The sequence below is a fragment of the Onychostoma macrolepis genome, chromosome 10 (genome assembly GCF_012432095.1).
Source record: "Onychostoma macrolepis isolate SWU-2019 chromosome 10, ASM1243209v1, whole genome shotgun sequence".
In the NCBI taxonomy this organism is placed as follows: Eukaryota; Metazoa; Chordata; class Actinopteri; order Cypriniformes; family Cyprinidae; genus Onychostoma; species Onychostoma macrolepis.
Window position 1 is genome coordinate 6,455,927 of NC_081164.1, and position 22,807 is coordinate 6,478,733.

The 22,807-nt window shown below is 39.9% G+C and overlaps 1 protein-coding gene across 4 annotated transcripts in view; it reads right to left on the reverse strand.

Moving 5' to 3' along the window:
• Positions 1 to 1,917: 1,917 nt before the first annotated feature.
• Positions 1,918 to 22,807, reverse strand: part of rc3h2 (ring finger and CCCH-type domains 2) — a 37,089-nt gene continuing 16,199 nt past the window's right edge. For 3 of the 4 annotated variants that reach the window (XM_058789284.1, XM_058789285.1, XM_058789283.1), the window contains 11 exons: positions 16,642 to 16,754; positions 16,137 to 16,373; positions 14,644 to 14,810; positions 14,193 to 14,569; positions 12,612 to 12,776; positions 12,082 to 12,234; positions 9,845 to 10,058; positions 9,677 to 9,761; positions 7,955 to 8,132; positions 7,742 to 7,878; positions 1,918 to 6,593 (listed from right to left, as the gene is read on the reverse strand). In XM_058789284.1, the coding sequence (XP_058645267.1) occupies positions 6,473 to 6,593; positions 7,742 to 7,878; positions 7,955 to 8,132; positions 9,677 to 9,761; positions 9,845 to 10,058; positions 12,082 to 12,234; positions 12,612 to 12,776; positions 14,193 to 14,569; positions 14,644 to 14,810; positions 16,137 to 16,373; positions 16,642 to 16,754 (1,947 nt within the window). In that variant the 3' untranslated portion in view covers positions 1,918 to 6,472. The remainder of the gene's footprint in view (positions 6,594 to 7,741; positions 7,879 to 7,954; positions 8,133 to 9,676; positions 9,762 to 9,844; positions 10,059 to 12,081; positions 12,235 to 12,611; positions 12,777 to 14,192; positions 14,570 to 14,643; positions 14,811 to 16,136; positions 16,374 to 16,641; positions 16,755 to 22,807) is intronic. The other variant, XM_058789286.1, reaches the window with a different exon arrangement.

Here is a 22,807-nt window from a genome sequence, read left to right on the forward strand (position 1 = left end):
AATTTCACATTTTTTATCTATTTAGCATCAAATTTTGAAACATTTGGCAGTCCAAATAAATAATAAGGCAAAAAAAAAAAAAAAAGAGCAGTTAAAAATCAGAGATGATAGTAAATGCGAGTTGAGTATGTTGCTTAAACAGGTAGGCCTACTGTAGGGGGGGAAAGTAAAATGTTAGTATACCATTTCAAACATTCCAAAGAAGAGCCATTGTATACTAAAATAGACCTTATTCAGGGTAGAGCCATATTTAATTTTTTGACAGGAATAAAAATAAGGCTGTGATTGATAGAAGTGTGTTCAATAGATTCAACTGTTGTTTAACAACTGATTGTTCAGCTGATGAAACATCTTTATACAAATATTTTTATATACTTTATATACAAATATACTTTAACAAATATAAAACAGTTTTTTGGGTTGTGAAAATGATCTAAGCTCTTCATACAGTGCATGCCATTCTAACGACTTCCTTTTGTTCCTCACAGCCTATAGTTTTCATCCGTGTTAAATTCATGATGGTGTCTAAACTGGCTAAGGTCTTTACAAGTGGTATTTGGTATTTACATACAGAAAATTTCCATATACTATGTATAGAATACATTTGAAATGCAGATATAGGAACATGAAGCAGTATGTGGTTTGGACAACTTCCTCTGACAGATAGCATGTATTAACTGTAAACTACACTCTAAAAAAATGGTGCTATATAGCACTAAAAGTGGTTATTTGGCTCGTAATCATAGGGGAACCACTTTTGGTGCTGTATAGCACCAAATCTTGGTGCTTCAGTGGCTCTTCACTGGTTCTTTGGCATGACTGAGGGCCTTTTTAGCATTGCTACCATATACAGAACCTGTTAAGCTCCTGTATGGTTCTTCAGTGGTTCTTTGGGGTGATTAAGGTGCTGTATAGCACCGCTGTCATACAAAGAACCTGTTAAGCCCCTTTAAAGGTTATTTACGATCCAAAGAACCACTGCTGGTGCTGTTTAGCACAATTTTTGTTGAAGAAATGCAATGCAGTATGGCACCTCTTATGGTTCTACATAGCACCATTTGACAAAGGTGTTGTATAGCACCTTTAAAGATATGGTTCTATATAGCACCAAAAGTGGTTCCCCTATGATTACGAGCCAAGAACCACTTTTAGTGCTATATAACCATTTTTTTTTTTTTAGAGTGTAATATTAAAATACACCATTACAATCTTTTGCTTTACAAAAAATTCTGAGGCTTGTGTGTTGTCAAAAATAAAAAATAAAATATATATTTTTTCTGCTAGTATAAAGAAAATTTGATGTGTGAGGAAAATATTTCTTACTATTGTATTAAAATTGTGCAAAAATAGTAACATAATATAAATAAATATGTAAAATCTATAATAGAACATAAATATGGTCCTCCCATTTTGTGATGTTACAACATTGCCTTGGAACAATTTTCCATCCTCTTTAAGATAAGTTTCTCTTGCTATCTGTTTGGTTTCACAACTTGGGAAATTTTTATTTTACTTTCACAATCAACAGGGTTTTTCATTACTATTGGCCTTACGCTGTAAAATGTTTTTAAGTTGTAAATAAGAGAAATATTATTGCACATTTCATAAGACAATACCGTTTCACTCTTTCTCATTCAAAATTTCACGTTTAATTCAACGTTAATTTCTTTGCAACTATTTGTGAAATTTACTAGCAATTTCTGAGTGAAAATTGTTTAAAAAGCATTGTGACACGTTCTCATTTTCACACCACACACATTTTTGTGAGCTGGATTTCAGGTTCTTCAGTTTGTCCAGGTGAGGATATTGCAGTCAAGAAGCCCACCGTCACATGCCGCACCACGGTACACCAGCAGATGTCATGCTTATTCATAAAACTGCATCCTGGGGGTATAAGAAAGAATCTGTACACTCAAGTGATGATGTAACTGTTTTTATTATCTTGGCATGCAACTACATGTCATGACCTTTAGATTCATCTCACCAGCTTGCCCTACATATCAGAGCTAAGCTTAGCCAAGATACAAGAGCAATAACAAACAAACAACCAATAAGAATCGACTGTGCGTTGGCTACATTTCTATATATTCTTTCTTGCATTGCCACAAGCAAAAGGGAAATCTTTGCCCGGTGGTATTTAAAAAGAAACAAATGCAATATAAATAATTTCTACTATTATTTCATCAAAAGATATTCCTGACTTTTAGACTCTTTCTCTCTGTGACCATAAATAGCCTCATATATCTGATTATATATCATAAAAATGTGCAGTATGTCCATCTAATGATGGCTCTGGTTGTATAAAATGACGGATGCCCATCTTCTATTCATTTACAATTGAATCGAACAATAGATTTGCAAATAAAATGTCTAATACAGACGTAAAAATATCCAACACATCAGTTCGTTTTTGCAGTTGCATACAGGACAAAAACAAGCATCATCACAACCAAACACGTTCTGCCCCATTATTACAGCTAAGCAAATTTGTAAAATTTAAATGCAAACAAAACTGACATTTCCAAGGGAAAAAAAGTACAGAACTATGGATATTAAACAATAACAATCATAATCCTGATATTAATCCATACAAGCAGACAATAAGTGCTATAGGAAGTGAGTAAAATGCAAGATACAGTGCAGGACATTCACAGCACTGGAGTGTTGTGTGACACAACTACACAATCATACTTCCTTTGCCAAAGAACCTCTTTGTCAAAGGCAGCATGCATGATACAGGGCTGAGCTGGCCAGATAAACGAATCAAACATGTACTAATAAGGCTTTGCTGCATCGCAACGGGTGATAAAATAGGAAAAGTGACATTTTAAAGGCAAATTGATAGCTAGAGAGAAACTTGGAACGGAAACTCGTATCGTTACCAACCCAGCGCCATTTTTGAAACTCTCCTATCAAATGAGGCCCAACAAATAGAAGATAAACCAAAAATAAAGGCAAAAATCTTTACATGTGCACTAAATCAACAAGATGTTATGCATAAACACACTAGGACTCATCCATTAAAAATTTCTGTATATTGTTCAAAAAGCATTTAGCAAAAAATTTCTTTGCTGGAAGGTGCAGCTGTAACATCGCCTGTCGAAAAACACTTCGACTGCAGGAGGCAAAATGAGATTTAATGAGACCAGGAAGATTCACTCCACATTTCTCATTTTAAGTGGAGAACACTAATACCACATAAGTAAAACCGTGATTAACAGTCTTAAGTGATAATGCATTCATATTCATATTTTGTTCAGGCTTAAGACAATATGCACATTCATTCACTAATTCAAACATATACACACACTTAACTGGTCCAGGCAATACATATAACAAAAGAGAAATCAGTGACCGGAGAAAAATATTAAACAAAAAAACAATCCTGTGATAAATTAGATACTGAAATGCTATTTTAAATGGGAGTTTTTCTATGCGCTGTTACACAGTTTTCATCTCCTTTCAGGAGGGAGTTACTGTGATTATTTTTCCTCTATTTAATCTTAATCAAGCAGGAAATAATCTTCAAAAACGTGATGGTTTGTAGATACTGTAGGGTTGATTGTACTTTCAAAATGCTGACCAAACAATTAAAAACTGATACAAAATATTCCAACAACAACTTCATGGAAGTTAGCAATGTTTTGTAATAAAATAAGGGGAAAAAATAATTTTGGAAACTAAAGAACCCTAAAACTCAGTCTAATCATCTGTATTCTTCAAACTGAAATTACAAGAATCAACAACAGCAAAAACCAAAACCGAAGTGACCTTTTGACTATTGTAAACAACAGACAGGAACTGTCACTGTATTAGGCGTTTCATACACACTAAACAATTCCACATCCTCAAACAAGACTGAACTGTGAAATTCTATTGTGCTGTTTGTTGCTTATCGCTATTAAAGATACAGCTCACCCAAAAATGACCAACATTCTGTGTTGTAGTACACAAGTCCAAGTCTTAGATCATATATTTATGGTCTCTGTCTTGATTCAGACTCAACACTCTTCTGGTCTCTGTCTTGACTCAGACTCAACACTCTTCTGGTCTCTGTCTTGACTCGGACTCAACACTCTTCTGGTCTCTGTCTTGACTCGGACTGGGCCTTCTTCTGGTCTCTGTCTTGACTCAGACTCAACACTCTTCTGGTCTCTGTCTTGACTCAGACTCAACACTCTTCTGGTCTGTCTTGACTCGGACTCAACACTCTTCTCTTGACTCAGACTCAACACTCTTCTGGTCTCTGTCTTGACTCGGACTGGGCCATCTTCTGGTCTCTGTCTTGACTCGGACTGGGCCATCTTCTGGTCTCTGTCTTGACTCGGACTCAACACTCTTCTGGTCTCTGTCTTGACTCGGACTGGGCCATCTTCTGGTCTCTGTCTTGACTCAGACTCAACACTCTTCTGGTCTCTGTCTTGACTCAGACTGGGCCATCTTCTGGTCTCTGTCTTGACTCGGACTCAACACTCTTCTGGTCTCTGTCTTGACTCGGACTGGGCCATCTTCTGGTCTCTGTCTTGACTCGGACTCAACACTCTTCTGGTCTCTGTCTTGACTCGGACTCAACATCTTCTGGTCTCTGTCTTGACTCAGACTGGGCCATCTTCTGGTCTCTGTCTTGACTCGGACTCAACACTCTTCTGGTCTCTGTCTTGACTCAGACTCAACACTCTTCTGGTCTCTGTCTTGACTCAGACTGGGCAACACTCTTCTGGTCTCTGTCTTGACTCAGACTGGGCCATCTTCTGGTCTCTGTCTTGACTCAGACTGGGCCATCTTCTGGTCTCTGTCTTGACTCAGACTGGGCCATCTTCTGGTCTCTGTCTTGACTCGGACTCAACACTCTTCTGGTCTCTGTTTTGACTCAGACTCAACACTCTTCTGGTCTCTGTCTTGACTCAGACTGGGCCATCTTCTGGTCTCTGTCTTGACTCAGACTGGGCCCTCTTCTGGTCTCTGTCTTGACTCAGACTCAACACTCTTCTGGTCTCTGTCTTGACTCAGACTGGGCCCTCTTCTGGTCTCTGTCTAGACTCGGACTGGGCACTCTTCTGGTCTCTGTATTGACTCGGACTCAACACTCTTCTGGTCTCTGTTTTGACTCGGACTGGGCCATCTTCTGGTCTCTGTCTTGACTCGGACTGGGCCCTCTTCTGGTCTCAGTCTTGACTCAGACTCAACACTCTTCTGGTCTCTGTCTCGATTCACACTCAGCCATCTTCTGGTCTCTGTCTAGACTCGGACTGGGCCCTCTTCTGGTCTCTGTCTTGACTCAGACTCAACACTCTTCTGGTCTCTGTCTTGATTCAGACTCAGCCTTCTTCTGGTTTCTGTCTTGACTTGGACTGGGTCCTTTTCTGGTCTCAGTCTTGACTCAGACTTAACACTCTTCTGGTCTCTGTCTCGATACAGACTCAGCCTTCTTCTGGTTTCTGTCTTGACTCGGACTGGGCCCTTTTCTGGTCTCGGTCTTGACTCAGACTTGACTGTCTTCTGGTTTCTGTGTTGACTTGGACTCAGCACTTCTGGACTTGGTCTTGACCCAGACTCGACCCTTATCTGGTGTTCTTCTATGTCGGACTCAACACTTCTGGTCTTGACTTACTGAAATTATTCAGGCCTGGACTCGGACTCGAACAATGTAATGATTAGCTACATAAATTCCACATGCAAAATTATTATAAGGCTTCATAAGACTTGGAAATAATGTTTAACGTAATAACATAACACAAGTCGTATGGCCCACTTTAACATTGTGTTTATGGTGATGACAGAATGACAGAACTTTCGTTTTTGGGTGAACTGTTTCTTTTGAATATTTCTACAAAATATTGATTACCTGTGAAATGTCTCTTAAGAGATACCAGACATATACCATAATCCACACACATACATTTAAACAATGATCAATGAATGGCTGTTTCAAACAATGACGCCCAACAAACAATTAATGCACATAACATTTCAGTGGCTAACACTGCAATAATATTAATAATAATGCATGTTCTATAGATTCCAAGCACCTTGGTTATTCTTAAGATATATTGGAAGAGTCTGCTATATAATCATCATACAGTAGATTATGGTTTCCTCAGTGTGCTAAAAGCTAGTGAGAACCGTCTCTTCTGTACAGAGTTACGGGACATAGGTAACTGGCTTGAGAGTTCTGATTGGCTGACATCGAGAGTTACCTGAGGTGGAGTTGTGACTTAACATGAACATTCATCCACAAGCAGTGATTAAGAAAAACAAACCGACTCTGAACAGACGATGAGTGATTACAATTACAGGGCATAGCTAGCTCTTATGAAGAGAACACATGAATACAGAAGGCGTTTGGCTGCGTCTCGCTGCCTCGATTGACTCCTATAAGGGCAACTCTACCTTCTACCTAAGGAGGATGGTGGATTCTTGGCATGACCCCATGGAATTAGAACATGAGGAGGACTGGTGTTTTCAGCCTGCCTCAGTTCCCGTTTAGCAGCATCTCAGGTCCTGGACTGGGTCGCGGAGGGTCTCCAGACCTGGGCGAGCATGTCCTCGTCAACATCTTTCCCATACTGAGGTCTCCAGGAGAGAGGGTCTTTCTGTAATACCATAAATCACCATAAGAGAAATAATAAATTACATCTCTTAATAATATATAAATAAGCTTTTCAACTTTTAAAACGGGAGAGAAAATGCTTCCAATATTTGTAGTTGATGTCAAATGTTGTGCGTGGTAAGTTGGTACAATAATACATTTCAAGACTTTTTTGCTATTTTTATACAATGAACATTGTTTGTACTATGGGTCGAAACATGATGTCTGCTGTAAAATCTGTCATAAAGCAAATACAGTGTTCTGTAGGTCGGTTCACACCACATCATACACAATACAAAAGCATGAAATATTTATTTCGAACCAAAATGACTTCACAAATAATGAATTTCTCTTTTTGTTACACTAAATGTATACGGTCTTTAATATCTGAATTAATTTTTCAGCATTCAATAAAATATTTTGGAAATGTTTAGTCAACATTCATAGAGAGGTTCTGCTCTTTGTGTCAAAAATTCAGACTTGGTTTAAAAAAATGCTTGCAAAGTTACTTCTTTTTGATGTTCACAAATTTGTTCCACAACATATTCATATGTGGTTTGAAATTTAATTCAAATTTGTTTTGAATGTTTCTGAACTAGTCACATCATTTAAAAAGAAATCTATAAATAAAAATAAAAACTAACATAACTGGGGAAAAGTGAATATTAAATACAATGCATTTTCATGTTCACAAAACTAACTAAAATAAAATAAAAATGGCCATAAATTAATTTGAGTTTTTCTAATAAAGAATAAAAACAAAATAAACTGAAAATATATAAACAAAATTAAAACTTCTAAACTATAATAACCCTATTATTTGAATTATGCTATGTAGTGAATGAAAAGTCAGCAATTCTGGACACAGTACGCCACTTATATTGCAGCTATATATCGTGATAAAAATTGGCAAAGCTTTCCTCTCTTTCCACACTGACTTCGCTCACAGTTGTTGTTTGAGAAAGTATCTTGACATTGTGCTGATGCTTACATCATTTCTACAGCAACCAATGTAGATACACTGGATATTGACTACAAACAAACTGATCCGATTTCACCACTCGCAAAATGACAAGCAAACAGTCAGCCCCAAAAATAGGGTTTCGAACACCGAATCAGATTTGTTTGCAGTGTCAACAAAGTTCTGCTTACCTGAATGCCATCTTCTTCATAAGGTGGGCGTCCATTCTGTCAGGCAGGTTGTTTTCCAACTGAGAACTTGCCGCTGGATCACCGAAGACTGTAGAGAGGTGGCTGTTCTTGGAGCGGCTATGGGTTTCCATAGAGTCCTTCAGATTATATAAGCAATTAGACACTAAACAAGCCAATGCAATCTAGGCTTTCAAGACTGAGTCTGAAAGTTACCTCAGAGTTGCAGTCCTGTGTCTCTGTGTCCTCCATGTCCAGAGCGGACAGCTCCAGCTCGATGTCTCTGTCAGGCTCACTCTCCGTCCCATCTTTGCCCAGCAGATCTGTGCCCTGCTTTGACCCGCTGCTGAAGGAGTTGTGCCTTACATGCAGCCCTGACACGGCCAGCTGATCGCTGAAACACACAGACACACACTGAGCCCTGAAACCAAAGCGAAGCTAAGAACACAAATCAGTCGGTTCTGTTGTTTGGTGTTCTCAGACTAGAAACTCAGTATTGAGATCAGGTGAGAGGTGTTCTCCCACTCAGAATCTGCCCTATGAGTAATCATCATTGACACCAAAAAACAATGTTATATTATTAGAGCACATAACAGGGAAAAATAGGAGATTTTTGTAGGTTAATCTGTAAGCTAAAAATAATTTTACTTTTTTTTTTTAAATAACTGTATATATACACACTGTTCAAAAGTTTACATCAGCATTTTTGTTTTAATTTAAAATTTGTTTTAGCAAGGACTCATTAAATTGATCAAAAGTCACAGTAAACACATTTATAATGTTACACAAGATTTTAATCTCAAATAAATGCTGTTCTTTTGACCTTTCAATTCATCCTGAAACAAATTTATCACGGTTTACACAATACACACATACACAAATTTTCTTGAGCAGCAAATCAGCATATTAAAATTATTTCTGGAGGCTCATGTGACACTGAAGACTGGAGTTATGATGTTGAAAATTCAGCTTTACTATCACTGTAATAAATTACATTTTACAATATATTACTATAGAAATATTTTTAAACTCTGATAATACTACAAAACATCACTGTTTTTACTGTATTTTTGATCAAATAAATGCAGCCTTGGTGAGTATAAGAGACTTCTTCCAAAAACTAATAATGCATCTTTATGAATAAATGTATATATTAAATTAAATTATATATATAAAATATATATTATACATATTAAAAAAGAATGTTAGTTTTGCCCTGGTATTGACAACAGAGGTCATTTAAATAAGTAAGCATCAGGCTGAAAAAATATCACTGGTACAAGAGACATTGATTAAAATTATTATTTTGATTTCAGAAAAAAATGCACAACAATGGTGTAAAATATTGTACAATAATGTAAGATCACAAAATGAATTTCAAGACATTATATATAACTAGTAATACACATTTGCTCATTTAAGATATTTGTAGATGAATTATAGCAGGCAGATATGGACTTGTGGGTGTTACGGAGACTCTATGAAATGTAAGCCCTCATTGCAGTGTGTAAGAGCTTTGCAAACACAAATGAGAGGAGTTATGTTCCGGCAGCTGCTCTATTTTTAGAATGGTACAGAGGACAGCCAGACGACTATGGCGGGATGGGGTGGGGGTGAAGATGGGGAAACACTGTGAAGACTTCCTGACAATACAGTAAAATTAATGTACAAATGACATTAATAATAATTTGTACATGCACGACTACTATGTGGTTGCTAAGGTGTTTAGAGTGGTTACTAGGTGGTTGTTTACTGGCTCAAGTCAACAGGACCCACCCCCAAGTCTCTATATATTTCATACTCTATATACAGTATGGCTCAGATGTCTTTTCAGAGTAAGTCTATGGGATTTTTGTTGTTGTTGTTGTTGTTTAATAATAAGCATTTGCATTTAGAAATGAAGTTTCTGCACAAGAAGTCTCAGTTTGCTACTGGTACCTTTCTAGAAAGCTGGAGTGACTAGAAGAATCAGATCCGCGTGGGCCCCATCTGTGGTCACTGTGACCAATATGACAGCTATAGTCTGTAAAGAGAATGGAACATGAATCACTCTCAAAGCCAAAGAAATTCAGAGTCAAAAGCATAGAAAGTAATATGAATTCTAACCTCTGAAGTTGATTGATGTGGTGCCGGCGCACCCCTGTGATGCAGTGGCCTGGACCGGGTCAGTGGTGTGAAAGCCAGTGCGGGATGCCCGAGAGATGGCTCCCCATTTAGATATGATGGGCCCCTCTCCAAAAGGAATGATGGGATCTTCATCTTTCAGCCGCCTGTAGGGCTCAAACATGTGTAGCCACCGTTTGCCGCCACTCTCCCCATCCTGAGGACAGATAATTAGATCTCAATTAGGAATCGTATCACAATCACACTTATAAAGCACTGCTTTGTGTGATAAACTGATCACTTATCATAACATGTGAAAATGTGCTATTTAATTTAAAGAAATTGTACTTTTAATGTGAGATAAATGAGTCTGTATTACAGTCACACTCACATTACTGTGAAGTTACTCCATTTCTACATGCTACACATTCATTTTGATTGTTCGAAAGAATTATTATAGTGTCACCGGGCAAAACGATTTACCAATCAATCAGTCCGAATGTAATGTAAAGTGACTCAACTTTTACCTGTAGCTCAAAACAGTTGAATATGGTGTGCACATTTGTGGTATTTTAATTAAGTTTGAGGGAATCATTTGGAATATGTTACTGAGCAAGCCAGTGTAAGAGAGAATCAGTTTGAATGTGATCTGAAGTGACTCCATTTGTATCTGCTAAGCATTCATTTTTAAATCAGATTGAGTTAATCGTTAGCTAAGTGTTATAAAGTAAAACTAGCAATAAAGCAGTGTGAATATACAAAGCAACTTCACTTGTACATGCTACACATTCATTTTTAATTCAGTTTGAGAGAATTAACAGTAATGTGTTACATGTATATATACATGGTAACAAATTTAAAAATAAATCAGAATGAATCTAAAGTGACTCCACTTATGCTACACATTTATCTTGATTCACTTTGATAGAAATAATGGGAATATGTTACTGAGTAAGCTGATTAAGTGTGTATCATTGTGGATGCAATCTGAAGTGACTCCACTTGTACTCGCTACACATTCGTTTTTAATTCAGTTTGAGATAATTAATAGTAATGTCTTATATCATATGCAAATTTAAAAGAAAATCAGTGTGAATCTTAAGTGACTCCACTTGTACCCTCTACACGTTAATCTTTAATTCAGTTCAGTTAATTCAGAATCAATAGCAATCTGTTCAAAAATAAGCACATTTAAATGTATTTCAGTGTAAATTTAATCTGAAGTGACTCCACTTGTACCATCTATACATTCAGTGTTGATTCAGTTTGAGGGAATCAATAGGAATCTGTTAAAGAATAGGTACATTTAAAAGTATTTCAGTGTAAATGTGATCTGAAGTGACTCCAATTGTACCCTCTATACATTCACTGTTGATTCAGTTTGAGGGAATCAGTGGGAATCTGTTAAAGAATAAGTACATTTAAAAGTATTTCAGTGCAAATTTGATCTGTAGCGACTCCAATTGTACCCTTTGTATGTTCATTGTTGATTAAGTTTCAGGGTATCAGTGGGAAATCTGTTAAAGAATAAGTACATTTAAAAGTATTTCAGTGTAAATTTAATCTGAAGTGACTCCATTTGTACCATCTATACATTCAGTGTTGATTCAGTTTGAGGGAATCAATAGGAATCTGTTAAAGAATAGGTACATTTAAAAGTATTTCAGTGTAAATGTGATCTGAAGTGACTCCAATTGTACCCTCTATATCAGGGCTCCTCAAATCTGGACCTCGAGATCCACTTTCCTGCAGAGTTTAGCTGTAACCCTAATCAAACACACCTGAACATGCTAATCAATGTCTTCAGTTCATTAGAAAATCACAGACAGGTGAGTTTGATCAGGGTTGGAGCTAAACTCTGCAGTGGATTCGACCTCCAGGGTAAGATTTGAGGAACCCTGCTCTATATATTCATTGTTGATTCAGTTTAAGGGAATCTATAGGAACCTGTTAAAGAATAAGAACATTTAAAAGTATTTTAGTGTTAATGTGATCTGAAGTGACTCCACTTGTACCCGCTACACAATCTTTATTGATTCAGTTTAAGAGAAATAATAGGAATCTAATAAAGAATAACTTCATTTAAATGTATTTTAGTGTAAATTTGATCTGAAGTGACTCCACTTCCACTTGTTTCATATTCATTTTAATGGCCTTCAAAGGAATCAATAGAAATGTGTTATTGAGTAAGCCGTTACAATAGTAAATGAGTGCAATTGCGTTGTGAAGCGACCACTTACTGGCTGTTTGGAACAGGAGTGGGATGACAAATGGTGGGGCTCTGACTCAAATGGGCTGATGGTGCTGCACGACCAGGGCGAGTAGTGGGCAAGACTCTCTTCTCCACCATGACACTTACAAGTCATACGCCCACCACCTACACCCTCAGGATGCTAAAGGAGGAGAAAGAGTGAGATGACAACATTCTATCTCACACCCACCCGTGTGCAACAGGCTGCCAGATTCAAATAAATGGGGGTGGAAAGAAACAATGTAAAGTGACTCAGCCTCCGTGGTGCCAAATCTTTCTCTGAGAGTTCATGCGTTTAAAAGTGCTTGTGCGCACACACACAATTTTCAGGACAGAACTGCTTCTTGCTTTGGATTTATCAGTTGCTGAGCAACAGACCCACTTAAAATAGCTTAACACACCTCAGAAGGGTGACAGTAGCTTCGGTGCCAAAGTTATTAATCGAAGAAACAACAAATCTGATTTAACGCTGCTTTAGCACGGTGCAGACATGTGGTGTAGTTTTCCCATGACACACACCTCTAAAAACACCATATCGGTGGGCCGTACCTCTGGACACACATCCACAGTGAAGACCGGCGAGGATTGGGAGGGCCTGTTCATGTTGCCGTGGTGATGTACCCACTGTTCCTGTTTGTGGCGATAGAGTTCCTCATAGCCGAGAGGAACACGGGTGTACGTATCCTATACAAAAGATGGAAAATGGCTTTTAACTTCTCCATTCTCATGATTACTTAGTCACCTATCTTACATTAAAAGTGAAGTGTGACATTTCCGAGCAACAAACAGCGTGAAAATAATGACTTTCAAAAACAAGTTTCAAACATTCCCCTGTCTTCCATTGCTCGGATAACAGGGAGACGGAAGCAAACTCACACTTTTGATTGAGACAATGTTTTTTTCTAGCTAGATAAACACACAGATTGCAATTCCATTTGGAACCACTAGTGACAGAGAAATGACACAATTCACCTTTAAGCCTAAGACCTAAATTTACATGTAACCAGGTCAAGTTTCCATATAAATTTATTTTACACAGAGAATTCTGAACAAAGCAACAAGACCACATCTAGTCAAGATATTAAAATGTATATTCATAATTGAATATTTATAAATAAATAAAGATAAGCAGATAATAATTTTCATGTTGTGGCCGATAACAAAAATGATATTAAAATTTATACTACTTATACTATATAATATACTATACTACACTACCATAAAATAATATACTATACTATTTATACTACACTATTTGTCAAAATGAATCAAAGATAAAACACAAAAAAATTCAAATCAATCATTTTAAATGTTATACATGAATTTAGGCATCAGAGCATTATAATATACAGTAAGAAAAATGGATATTCATTTTAAGATTTGATAAAGATTACCTTTGAAATGTAAAATTGTAAGTTTAAGTACAGCTCAAATAAAAGAATATATAAATATTACATGAAAAAAAAAAGATTACATTATTTTATTATATTATTATTATAATTAGAAATGAAACTGCCTTGGCAACTAATTAAAATAAAAAGTTGAAGTTGAAGTACTAAAATTACTAAAACTAGAACTGAAAAAAATAACAATCCGGAATAATTATGTTATTATTATAAAGAGAAATGTTGCCATGGTAATGAAATCTAATTATTTTAGTTTAAAGTACTGAAATTACACTTAAAGCGCAATAAAAACATAATAAAAATGACTTAAAAATTAAATTTGAACTAAAATTAAAATGAAAACTGAAAATAATAAAATTAAAATAAAAGCTAATGCATAATATTAATAAATACTATAATTGTACATAAATAATACTAAAATAACACTGTTCAAATTGTCTCCAATATCAACCAATACTAATAAATAAATAAATAAATCTCAAATATGGACTAATTGCTAATGCTATACTATTATATAGATATTTAAGCTATGTGAAGTGATTTTGGACCAATGATCCAACCTAACACAACAGAAACCAAGTGACAGACAAAAAAATACTGCTGAGTTGCAACTGGTTATAACTCAAATGAAGATGGAAGAGAATTTCCAACTGACACTGAATGAGCCTGTAAGACATGAGACAATGAAACTTGCCCTGTGCATTGGTGCTCTCTGCTCCGCGGTGCTGCAGTAGGGGCTGTCCAGCGAGTTGAAGCGCTCCCGGAGGGGAGGCTGGTAGGCGGTGGAGTGAAAAACCTCTGGAGGGAGAGAGTTACTCCTCCCGCCATCCCTGGGATACAGCGGCGGCCTCCACACGCGCCGGCTGTCGTAGACCGGGGTATACATGCTGTGTGCGTGGGACATAGAGGTGTAGGTCGAGGGTGGCCCGTACGGACCGGGGCCTAATCTGTCTGCAGGAGGAACAGAGGGGTGCTGGTCTGGGTACAGAGGGCCCATTGACGGGGGTAACATGGACTCAGGGACGTTGCTGGAACGATGGAAGCGAGCATTGCATGACTTGTGAGGAGGAACTGTGGAAAACAGAACCGAGTGAGTGTAATGGAAGATTACATGTCACAGGAGAGCGATTCAGGATGTCACTTACTGGCAGGTTGGTTGTAGGATGACAGGTCATATGGTCTCTGGTCCTGAGAGTAGTAAATCTTAGGATGAGCTCTCGTGAGGACAGGCCCGTGTTTGAGGAGACAGCAGTCGTCCTCTGTACACAATCCCGAAGCTATCGCAGACGACTGGCTCTGACTCATGTGATTTCTTAAAGATAAATAAGAAATAATAAGAATTTCCATAAGAATCAAAAGTGGGCAAAGAGATTCTTACAAAGAAATGGCATATTCATATTTCTCAATAAATCTAAAAAAATGTAAATAAATAAATAAGGCTATCAGTTGACTTTATTTTTTAAATAAAGAATGGTTGTGAATATTTATTTATTAATAAAATAAATAAATAATAAAATAATACTTTTAATACATTTTGATTGTAATCTTTACTCTTTTACTGTTGCAAAAAAAACTAATAAATCTTACATGAGCAAAGTTGTTTTTACAGCTGACCTACATATTAGTCTTCTGCATCCCTCACTTAGCTTCATGGCAAGTTCACTTTTGTTGAAGTTTAATGATAATGAATGAATTTTTATATTTTCTAAAGAGAACGTTAAAAGTACTTTCTGAGGTCCCTCCTCAAATAATATATATGGTAATAATATATATAAATAATATATATAAATAATATATATAAATAATATATAATATATAAATAATATATATATATATATATATATATAGATATACTGTATATATCATCTGCTCATTTTATCATCTGACAAAGGGCTGAAGAAGGTGACAAAGATGCAAACCACTTGTGAAATTATTTAATTGTCAGCTTTAAAATGTTTATTTACGGTCCATTTTTGCATGAGGATATAGAAAAAATTCACCCTACACCCTATGCAGTTTTTAAAAAACTGTTTTTGTTGTTTTAGGCCACATTCACACTGTTGTTTTATGGCTTACAAACCATTTTTCACTTACAAAATGAAAACAAATATATATATATATATATATATATATATATATATAATAAAGAAATATATTTATATAATAACAATTATTTTTATTATATTCATTACCATCATCATTATTATTATTATTGAATGAAACAAATAAAGAAAGAAATACATTACTAGAGTAAAATAATATTGTCCTATAAAATACAATAATGACTATTTATAATAATAACAATAATCATTTTACAGAACGACATTAAAATTACAATAGTAATATATTTGGTTGGCTAAATATCTTTGCATTTAAATGTTTGCACTCAAATGCCTTATTTTGCAATTGAAATGGAATCGTTATCTGATTTTTTGCTGAAAAGTGACAAATTTTCATCCCTGACAGTCGCAAATCCAACCATTTGGAAAGCAATACACACGTCTCCTCAACAAGCCACATGATCTGAGGCATCATTCACATCTGTAGCACAAACGCTGCAGGAGTTACGCACCAGAGCTGAATATTTCGGTTTAGGAGTTTGTTCAAATGAGCTCCAGCAATAGTGAAGCACACTTACTGTTCGAGGCTGGCAGCAGGCAGTCCGTTTGCACTACTGGGGAGCGTTTTGTCCTCCTGGTGGTCTCCTCCTCTAGGGATGAGCTGAGTAGGAGACGCGTCCTCTGGGGCGTCTTTCTCGTGGTTCTTCACCTCTGACCCAGGGACTGCTCCTTTGGTGCCGGTTTTGGGCATAACCACTGGAACTGAGGGGAAGGGCCTCGCCGCCCCACTGGCTTTCCTATTCCTCATTCTGTGCCTGAGAGAGACAGAAAGATGTGGAGAGAGTGTGAGAGATGAGGGGAGGAAATTGGGTGACGGCGGATCCTGCCACAGTCATGCCAGTGCTCTGTAAAGCGTGCTGTTGTGTTGGAGGGATCGTGTGGGTGAGCTTGAATAAGAATGAGGAACGGGAGACGTGGGAAGGCTGGGAGGTGCTCTTTTGTGCATTACAGCACGAGACTGGCTGGATATGGTCATCATGATTGTGTGTATGTGTGTGAAAGGGAAAGAGTGTGTGTTCTCACTTCTCCAGCTCCTCCTGCGTGTGGGCAAAGGTGCAGCTGGGCCCTCTCGGACAGCCACCCTGCTGCCGTAAGTCCCTGCACATACTCGTCTTGTACTTGCTGTTGGGCTGAGCCTGAGAAAGAGGAGCAGAATACATTTCAGAATGACCCAAAAATAAATAAACTGGTTATAGGTTGCTCTTTCATAGTTTAGGAAACTTAAGTGTCAAAATTCCAGAAAAATAGATACAAATGCGACAACAGTTGACATACAGTATGAGTACAGAGCTATTAAATTAATGCTGATAGCATGGCTATGATTATTTGTGACCTGCTCTATCATTTGGAGCTGCTTTGACCAAGAAATACATTTATTTCTACATACAATCTAAATATAACAGAGCTTTATGCACTGAAGGAAAAGTCTGTTTTCAAATTATATAATTATTATGTTTGTACATCAAACTGTGTATAATAATTTATTGTTAATTTAAAAAAAATATATATATAATTAGATTTATTTAAATATACATTAAATAATTAACACATCAATAAAAAAATTAAAACATGATTTTGTTTAATAATAAATAAAAAATATATATACAATGTGTGTGTGTGTGTTTATATATATATATATATATATATATATATACACACACTGTCACAAGCCAGGCCTCTGTGGCTCTCTCCGATCACCACCGGAGGGCACCCTCACCCGAGTACTAACACTCGTATGGACTCCATTTCCCACACACCCCGTACCTAGGACTAATCACCGCCAGGTGTTCTCCATCAACCCCATTATATAAGGCACACTCACACTCTCCTCCAAAGCAAAGTCTTGTTTAGCCTGTCTGACATTTCTGAGTGGTTTACTTTGACTGTTCTTCCGTGGTTGATCCTGAACTGCACTCACCTTTGGAATTCTCTGCCGCCTGCCCCTTTGATTGTTTGCTTGGACTCTGTACCTGATTCTTGCCTGCCGCCTGCCCCGACCCAAGCCTGGTAAACGTTTATGATCCTGGTTCTGTGTTATCCAAGATGCTGTTGATCGACCTCTGTCTGCTTGTTATACTGATCTTAATAAAACACTGCAAATGGATCCGATTGCCTCTGACTCCTCTCTACAGAAGACTTTGCCACACCAGGACCCAGCAGTGTTAGATCAGCTCTCCACTGAGGTATCAGCCCAAGCCTCCATGCTAGCCGCACATCATCAACAGCTGCAGAAGTTCACCTCACTCACCGAGGAGTTAGTGAGGACACTGCAAACCCCCCACGTGGTGAGTCCGCCACTGAACACCACTCTGCCCACACCAGCGCCGGTGCTAGCCACTCCTCACAACCCACGACTTTTGCTTCCCGACAAATACGATGGGTCCCTGGAGAAATGTAAGGGCTTTCTAATGCAATGTTACCTCTACATCAACCAACAACCCCTCACTTTCTCCACAGATGACAGCCAAGTCTCGTTTATCTGCTCACTGCTTACTGGCAGAGCATTGGAGTGGGCCACCGCGATGTGGGAGGGAAACCGCATGTCTTTTCCCACTTACAACAACTTCCTTCGTCAGTTCCGGGAGGTTTTTGAACACTCTGCTAGTGGAAAGGAGGTGGGTGAGGAGCTGATCGCTTTACGCCAGGGCAACAGCACTACGGCGGATTACACCCTCGCTTTCCGTACACTCGCTGCTCAGACTGGTTGGGAGGACGGTCCCCTTAAACTGCTCTACCGAAAAGGACTTAAGGAGGAGCTTCAGTCTGAACTGGCCTGCCGTGACGAGGGGAGAACCATAGAACAATTCATGGAGCTGACCATCCGCATTGATAATTTGATGCGCTCATGACGCACTCGTCGTCCAGCCCTACCTCAGCCCAGCACACAGAGACTTCCAGAACCCATGCAGGTCGGTGTCACCCGCCTCTCCGCTGAGGAGCGGGAGAGACGCATCCGTCAACATCTGTGTCTGTACTGCGGGGAGTCGGGGCATCTAAGGGCTGCCGGTACCGCTCGCCCATCCCAGCGAGATTCAACTACGGTGAGTGCTGATCACGATCACCGCACTTCTTTTGGAATCCCCATCACTATTAACAGGGAGGAGGGGGGACTCGAGACCCTATCCATGATTGATTCGGGGGCAGCGGGGAATTTCATTATTTCATTTACCAAGTCTCATAACCTCCCTCTCATTTCATGTGAATCCCGGGTAGCAGTGGCAGCACTAGACGGACAGCCGCTGGGCTCTGGGAGGATCAAATATCTGACCCCCGAATTACAACTTCAAACCGGAGCCCTACACACCGAATCCATTAGGCTATTCGCCATTGAATCTCCTCAGAATCCTGTCATCCTGGGCTTGCCATGGCTGGAGAGACACAATCCCCGCATCTCCTGGTCGACACAGCAAATTCTCCAATGGTCAGAGTTCTGTCAACACCACTGTCTGACTTCAAGCCCCAAATCAACTGCTCTTCCCATGAAGGAGAGGCTCAAAGATCTCCTCGAATTACCCATCGAATACCAGGACCTGTCAGAGGCCTTCAGTAAGGCCAAAGCCTCCAAACTCCCTCCGCATCGACCTAGTGACTGTACCATAGACCTTATCCCAGGGTCGATGCCCACTAGAGGCAGAACTTTCCCTCTCACAACCAGAGTCAGAGACTATGAAGCAGTATATAGAAGAGTTGTCAAAGGGGTTTATTGTACCGTCGAAGTCTCCAGCTTCAACGGGGTTTTTCTTCAAGAAGGACGGAGGCCTCCAACCCTGCATTGATTATAGAGCACTCAAGGACATCACCAAGTTTCGCTATCCATTACCCCTGGTCCCTGCCGCCCTCGAGCAGCTCCGTACCGCCACATACTTCACTAAACTAGATCTGCGCAGTGCATACAACCTGATTCGAATTAGAGAGGGAAACGAGTGGAAGACCGCTTTCGCGACCACATCCGGGCACTATGAATATCGGGTTATGCCGTTCGGGCTTGCCAACCTTCTGTGTTCCAGGCATTCATCAATGAGGTCTTCCGGGACATGCTGGACCAATTCGTTATCGTCTACATTGACGATATTCTGATATACTCTAACTCCCTTGAAACCCATGTCAAACACGTCAGGGCAGTGCTCCAGCGGCTCATCAAACACCAACTGTATGCCAAGATACAGAAATGTGAGTTCCACCAGACACAGATCTCGTTCTTGGGCTATATCATCAACTCTGAGGGGGTCACCATGGACGACAGTTAGGTGCACGCAGTGCTCAATTGGCCTAAGCCCACAACAATAAAGGAACTTCAACGTTTCCTGGGATTTGCTAATTTCTATCGACGCTTCATCAGGAACTTCAGTGTGGTCGCGGCTCCCCTCACATCTTTACTTCAAGGGGGTAAACAACGTCTAAATTGGACACTTACCAGCGAACAATCCTTCCAGCAGCTAAAAGAACGGTTTACTTCAGCTCCCATCTTACATCACCCCAATCCTAACCTGGAATTCACCGTAGAGGTGGATGCCTCTAACACTGGGATCGGGGCAGTTCTTTCCCAGCGTCATGGTAATCCACCCAAACTATTCCCATGTGCTTTCTGCTCCCGCAAACTCAACTCAGCAGAGAGGAATTATGATGTGGGTGATCGAGAATTATTGGCCATGAAGGCCGCCTTTGAGGAGTGGCGGCATTGGTTAGAGGGGGCAAAAGTACCATTCCTCGTGTTAACAGATCATCGCAACCTCGAGTACATCAGGTCCGCCAAACGACTCAACCCCAGACAGGCAAGATGGTCCCTGTTCTTTTCCCGTTTTGACTTTAAAGTAACTTATCGACCTGGATCTAAGAATGGCAAGGTGGACGCCCTATCAAGACAGTTCGACCATCTTCCCACATCTAACACGGCAGAACCCATTCTGCCTTCCACAATCATTCTAGCACCTGTACAATGGGACATTATGACTGAGATTTCCGAAGCCCTCATTAATGATCCAACTTCGGCCGAATGCCCACCTGATCGAGCCTATGTCCCCTCCGCTCTACGTCTTCGAGTCATGCAGTGGGTCCACGAACTCCCCAGTGCAGGTCATCCAGGTATCAATGCCACCATTCAACTAGTCTCTAATCGCTTCTGGTGGGCAACCCTACAAACAGATAACACGGTTCGTGCAGAAATGTGACACTTGCAACATCTCCAAGTCGTCCCATCATCGACCAGCAGGTCTTCTCCATCCCCTTTCCATTCCTCAACGACCTTGGTCCCATATTGCCATCGACTTTGTGACAGATCTACCCAACTCCAATCACTTCACCACCATACTCACCGTGATCGACTGTTTCTCTAAAGCCTGCCGTCTAATTCCCCTCACCAAACTACCCACAGCATTCGAGACAGCTGAAGCATTAATGCAACAAGTATTCAGGTTTTATGGCCTCCCAGAGGACATCGTCTCCGATCGGGGCCCGCAGTTCACATCACGGGTCTGGAGAGCTTTCTGCCAACAACTAAATATCAATGTCAGTCTCAGCTCAGGATACCACCCCGAATCCAATGGCCAGGTCGAGAGACTGAATCAGGAACTCACCCGCTTCCTCCGCTCCTACTGTCACAACCAGAATGATTGGAGCCGATATCTTATCTGGGCAGAGTACGCACAGAACTCACTCAGGAAACCAGCTACTGGACTTACCCCCTTTCAATGCATTCTCTGATTCCAACCCCCATTATTCCCCTGGTCAGGAGAACCCTCGGAGCTTCCCGCTGTCAATGACTGGCTAAGGAGTGAGGAGACATGGAACGCAGCCCACGTACACCTACAACGGGCAGTTCGGAGAGTAAAGGAACAAGCTGACCGTCGCCACAGAGCAGGACCAAACCTTACTCCTGGCCAGTGGGTGTGGCTCTCCACCAGAGACCTGCGGCTCCATCGTCCCTGCAAGAAACTCAACCCTAGGTACGTGGGACCATTCAAAATCCTTAGACAGATTACCCCAGTTCCATATCGTTTGGCATTACCTGCAGATTACCGTATCTCACCCACCTTTCATATTTCTCTGCTCAAGCCCGCTGGTGGTCCGAGAGGAGAGAGGGACCAGGAGGAGGCCACCAGGGAGAGCACCCCTCCCATTGTCGTGTACGGCGAGGAGGCTTATCAAGTGCGAGAGATCCTGGACTCACGACGCCGAGGCAGGGTCCTCCAGTACCTCATAGACTGGGAAGGGTATGGTCCCGAGGAGTGTTTGTAAACTCCCAGGACATCTTGGATCCCAACCTTACAACCGAGTTTCATCGGGATCACCCTGACAGACCAGCACCAAGACCCCTTGGAAGACCTCGGCGTCCAGATCGTTCTCGCTTCAGGAGCCGCTCGTGGGGGCTCTGTCACAAGCCAGGCCTCTGTGGCTCTCTCCGATCACCACCGGAGGGCACCCTCACCCGAGTACTAACACTCGTATGGACTCCGTTTCCCACACACCCCGTACCTAGGACTAATCACCGCCAGGTGTTCTCCATCAACCCCATTATATAAGGCACACTCACACTCTCCTCCAACGCGAAGTCTTGTTTGGCCTGTCTGACATTTCTGAGCGTTTTACTTTGACTGTTCTTCCGTGTTTGATCCTGAACTGCATTGACCTTTGGAATTCTCTGCTGCCTGCCCCTTTGATTGTTTGCTCAGACTCTGACCTGATTCTTGCCTGCCGCCTGCCCCGACCCAAGCCTGGTAAACGTTTATGATCCTGGTTCTCCGTGTTATCCAAGACGCTGTTGATCGACCTCTGTCTGCTTGTTATACTGATCTTAATAAAACACTGCAAATGGATCCGATTGCCTCTGACTCCTCTCTATACACACTACCATTAAATTGATCAAAAGTGACAGAAAAGACATTAATAATATGACGAAAGATTTCGATTTCAAATAAATACAATACAGTTCTTTTTATCAGAACAGCATAACTGTTTTCATTAATATGAATAAATTTACGAAATGTTTCTTGATTTCTGAAGAATCATGTGACACTGAAGACTGAAGTAATGATGCTGAAAATTCAGCTTTGATCACAGGAATAAATTACATTTTATAATACATTTCAATAGAAAACATTTATTTTAAATTGTAATATTTCACAATATTACAGTTTTTAATGTATTTTTGATCAATTACCAATAGGCTTTTTTTCAAACACACACATTAGAA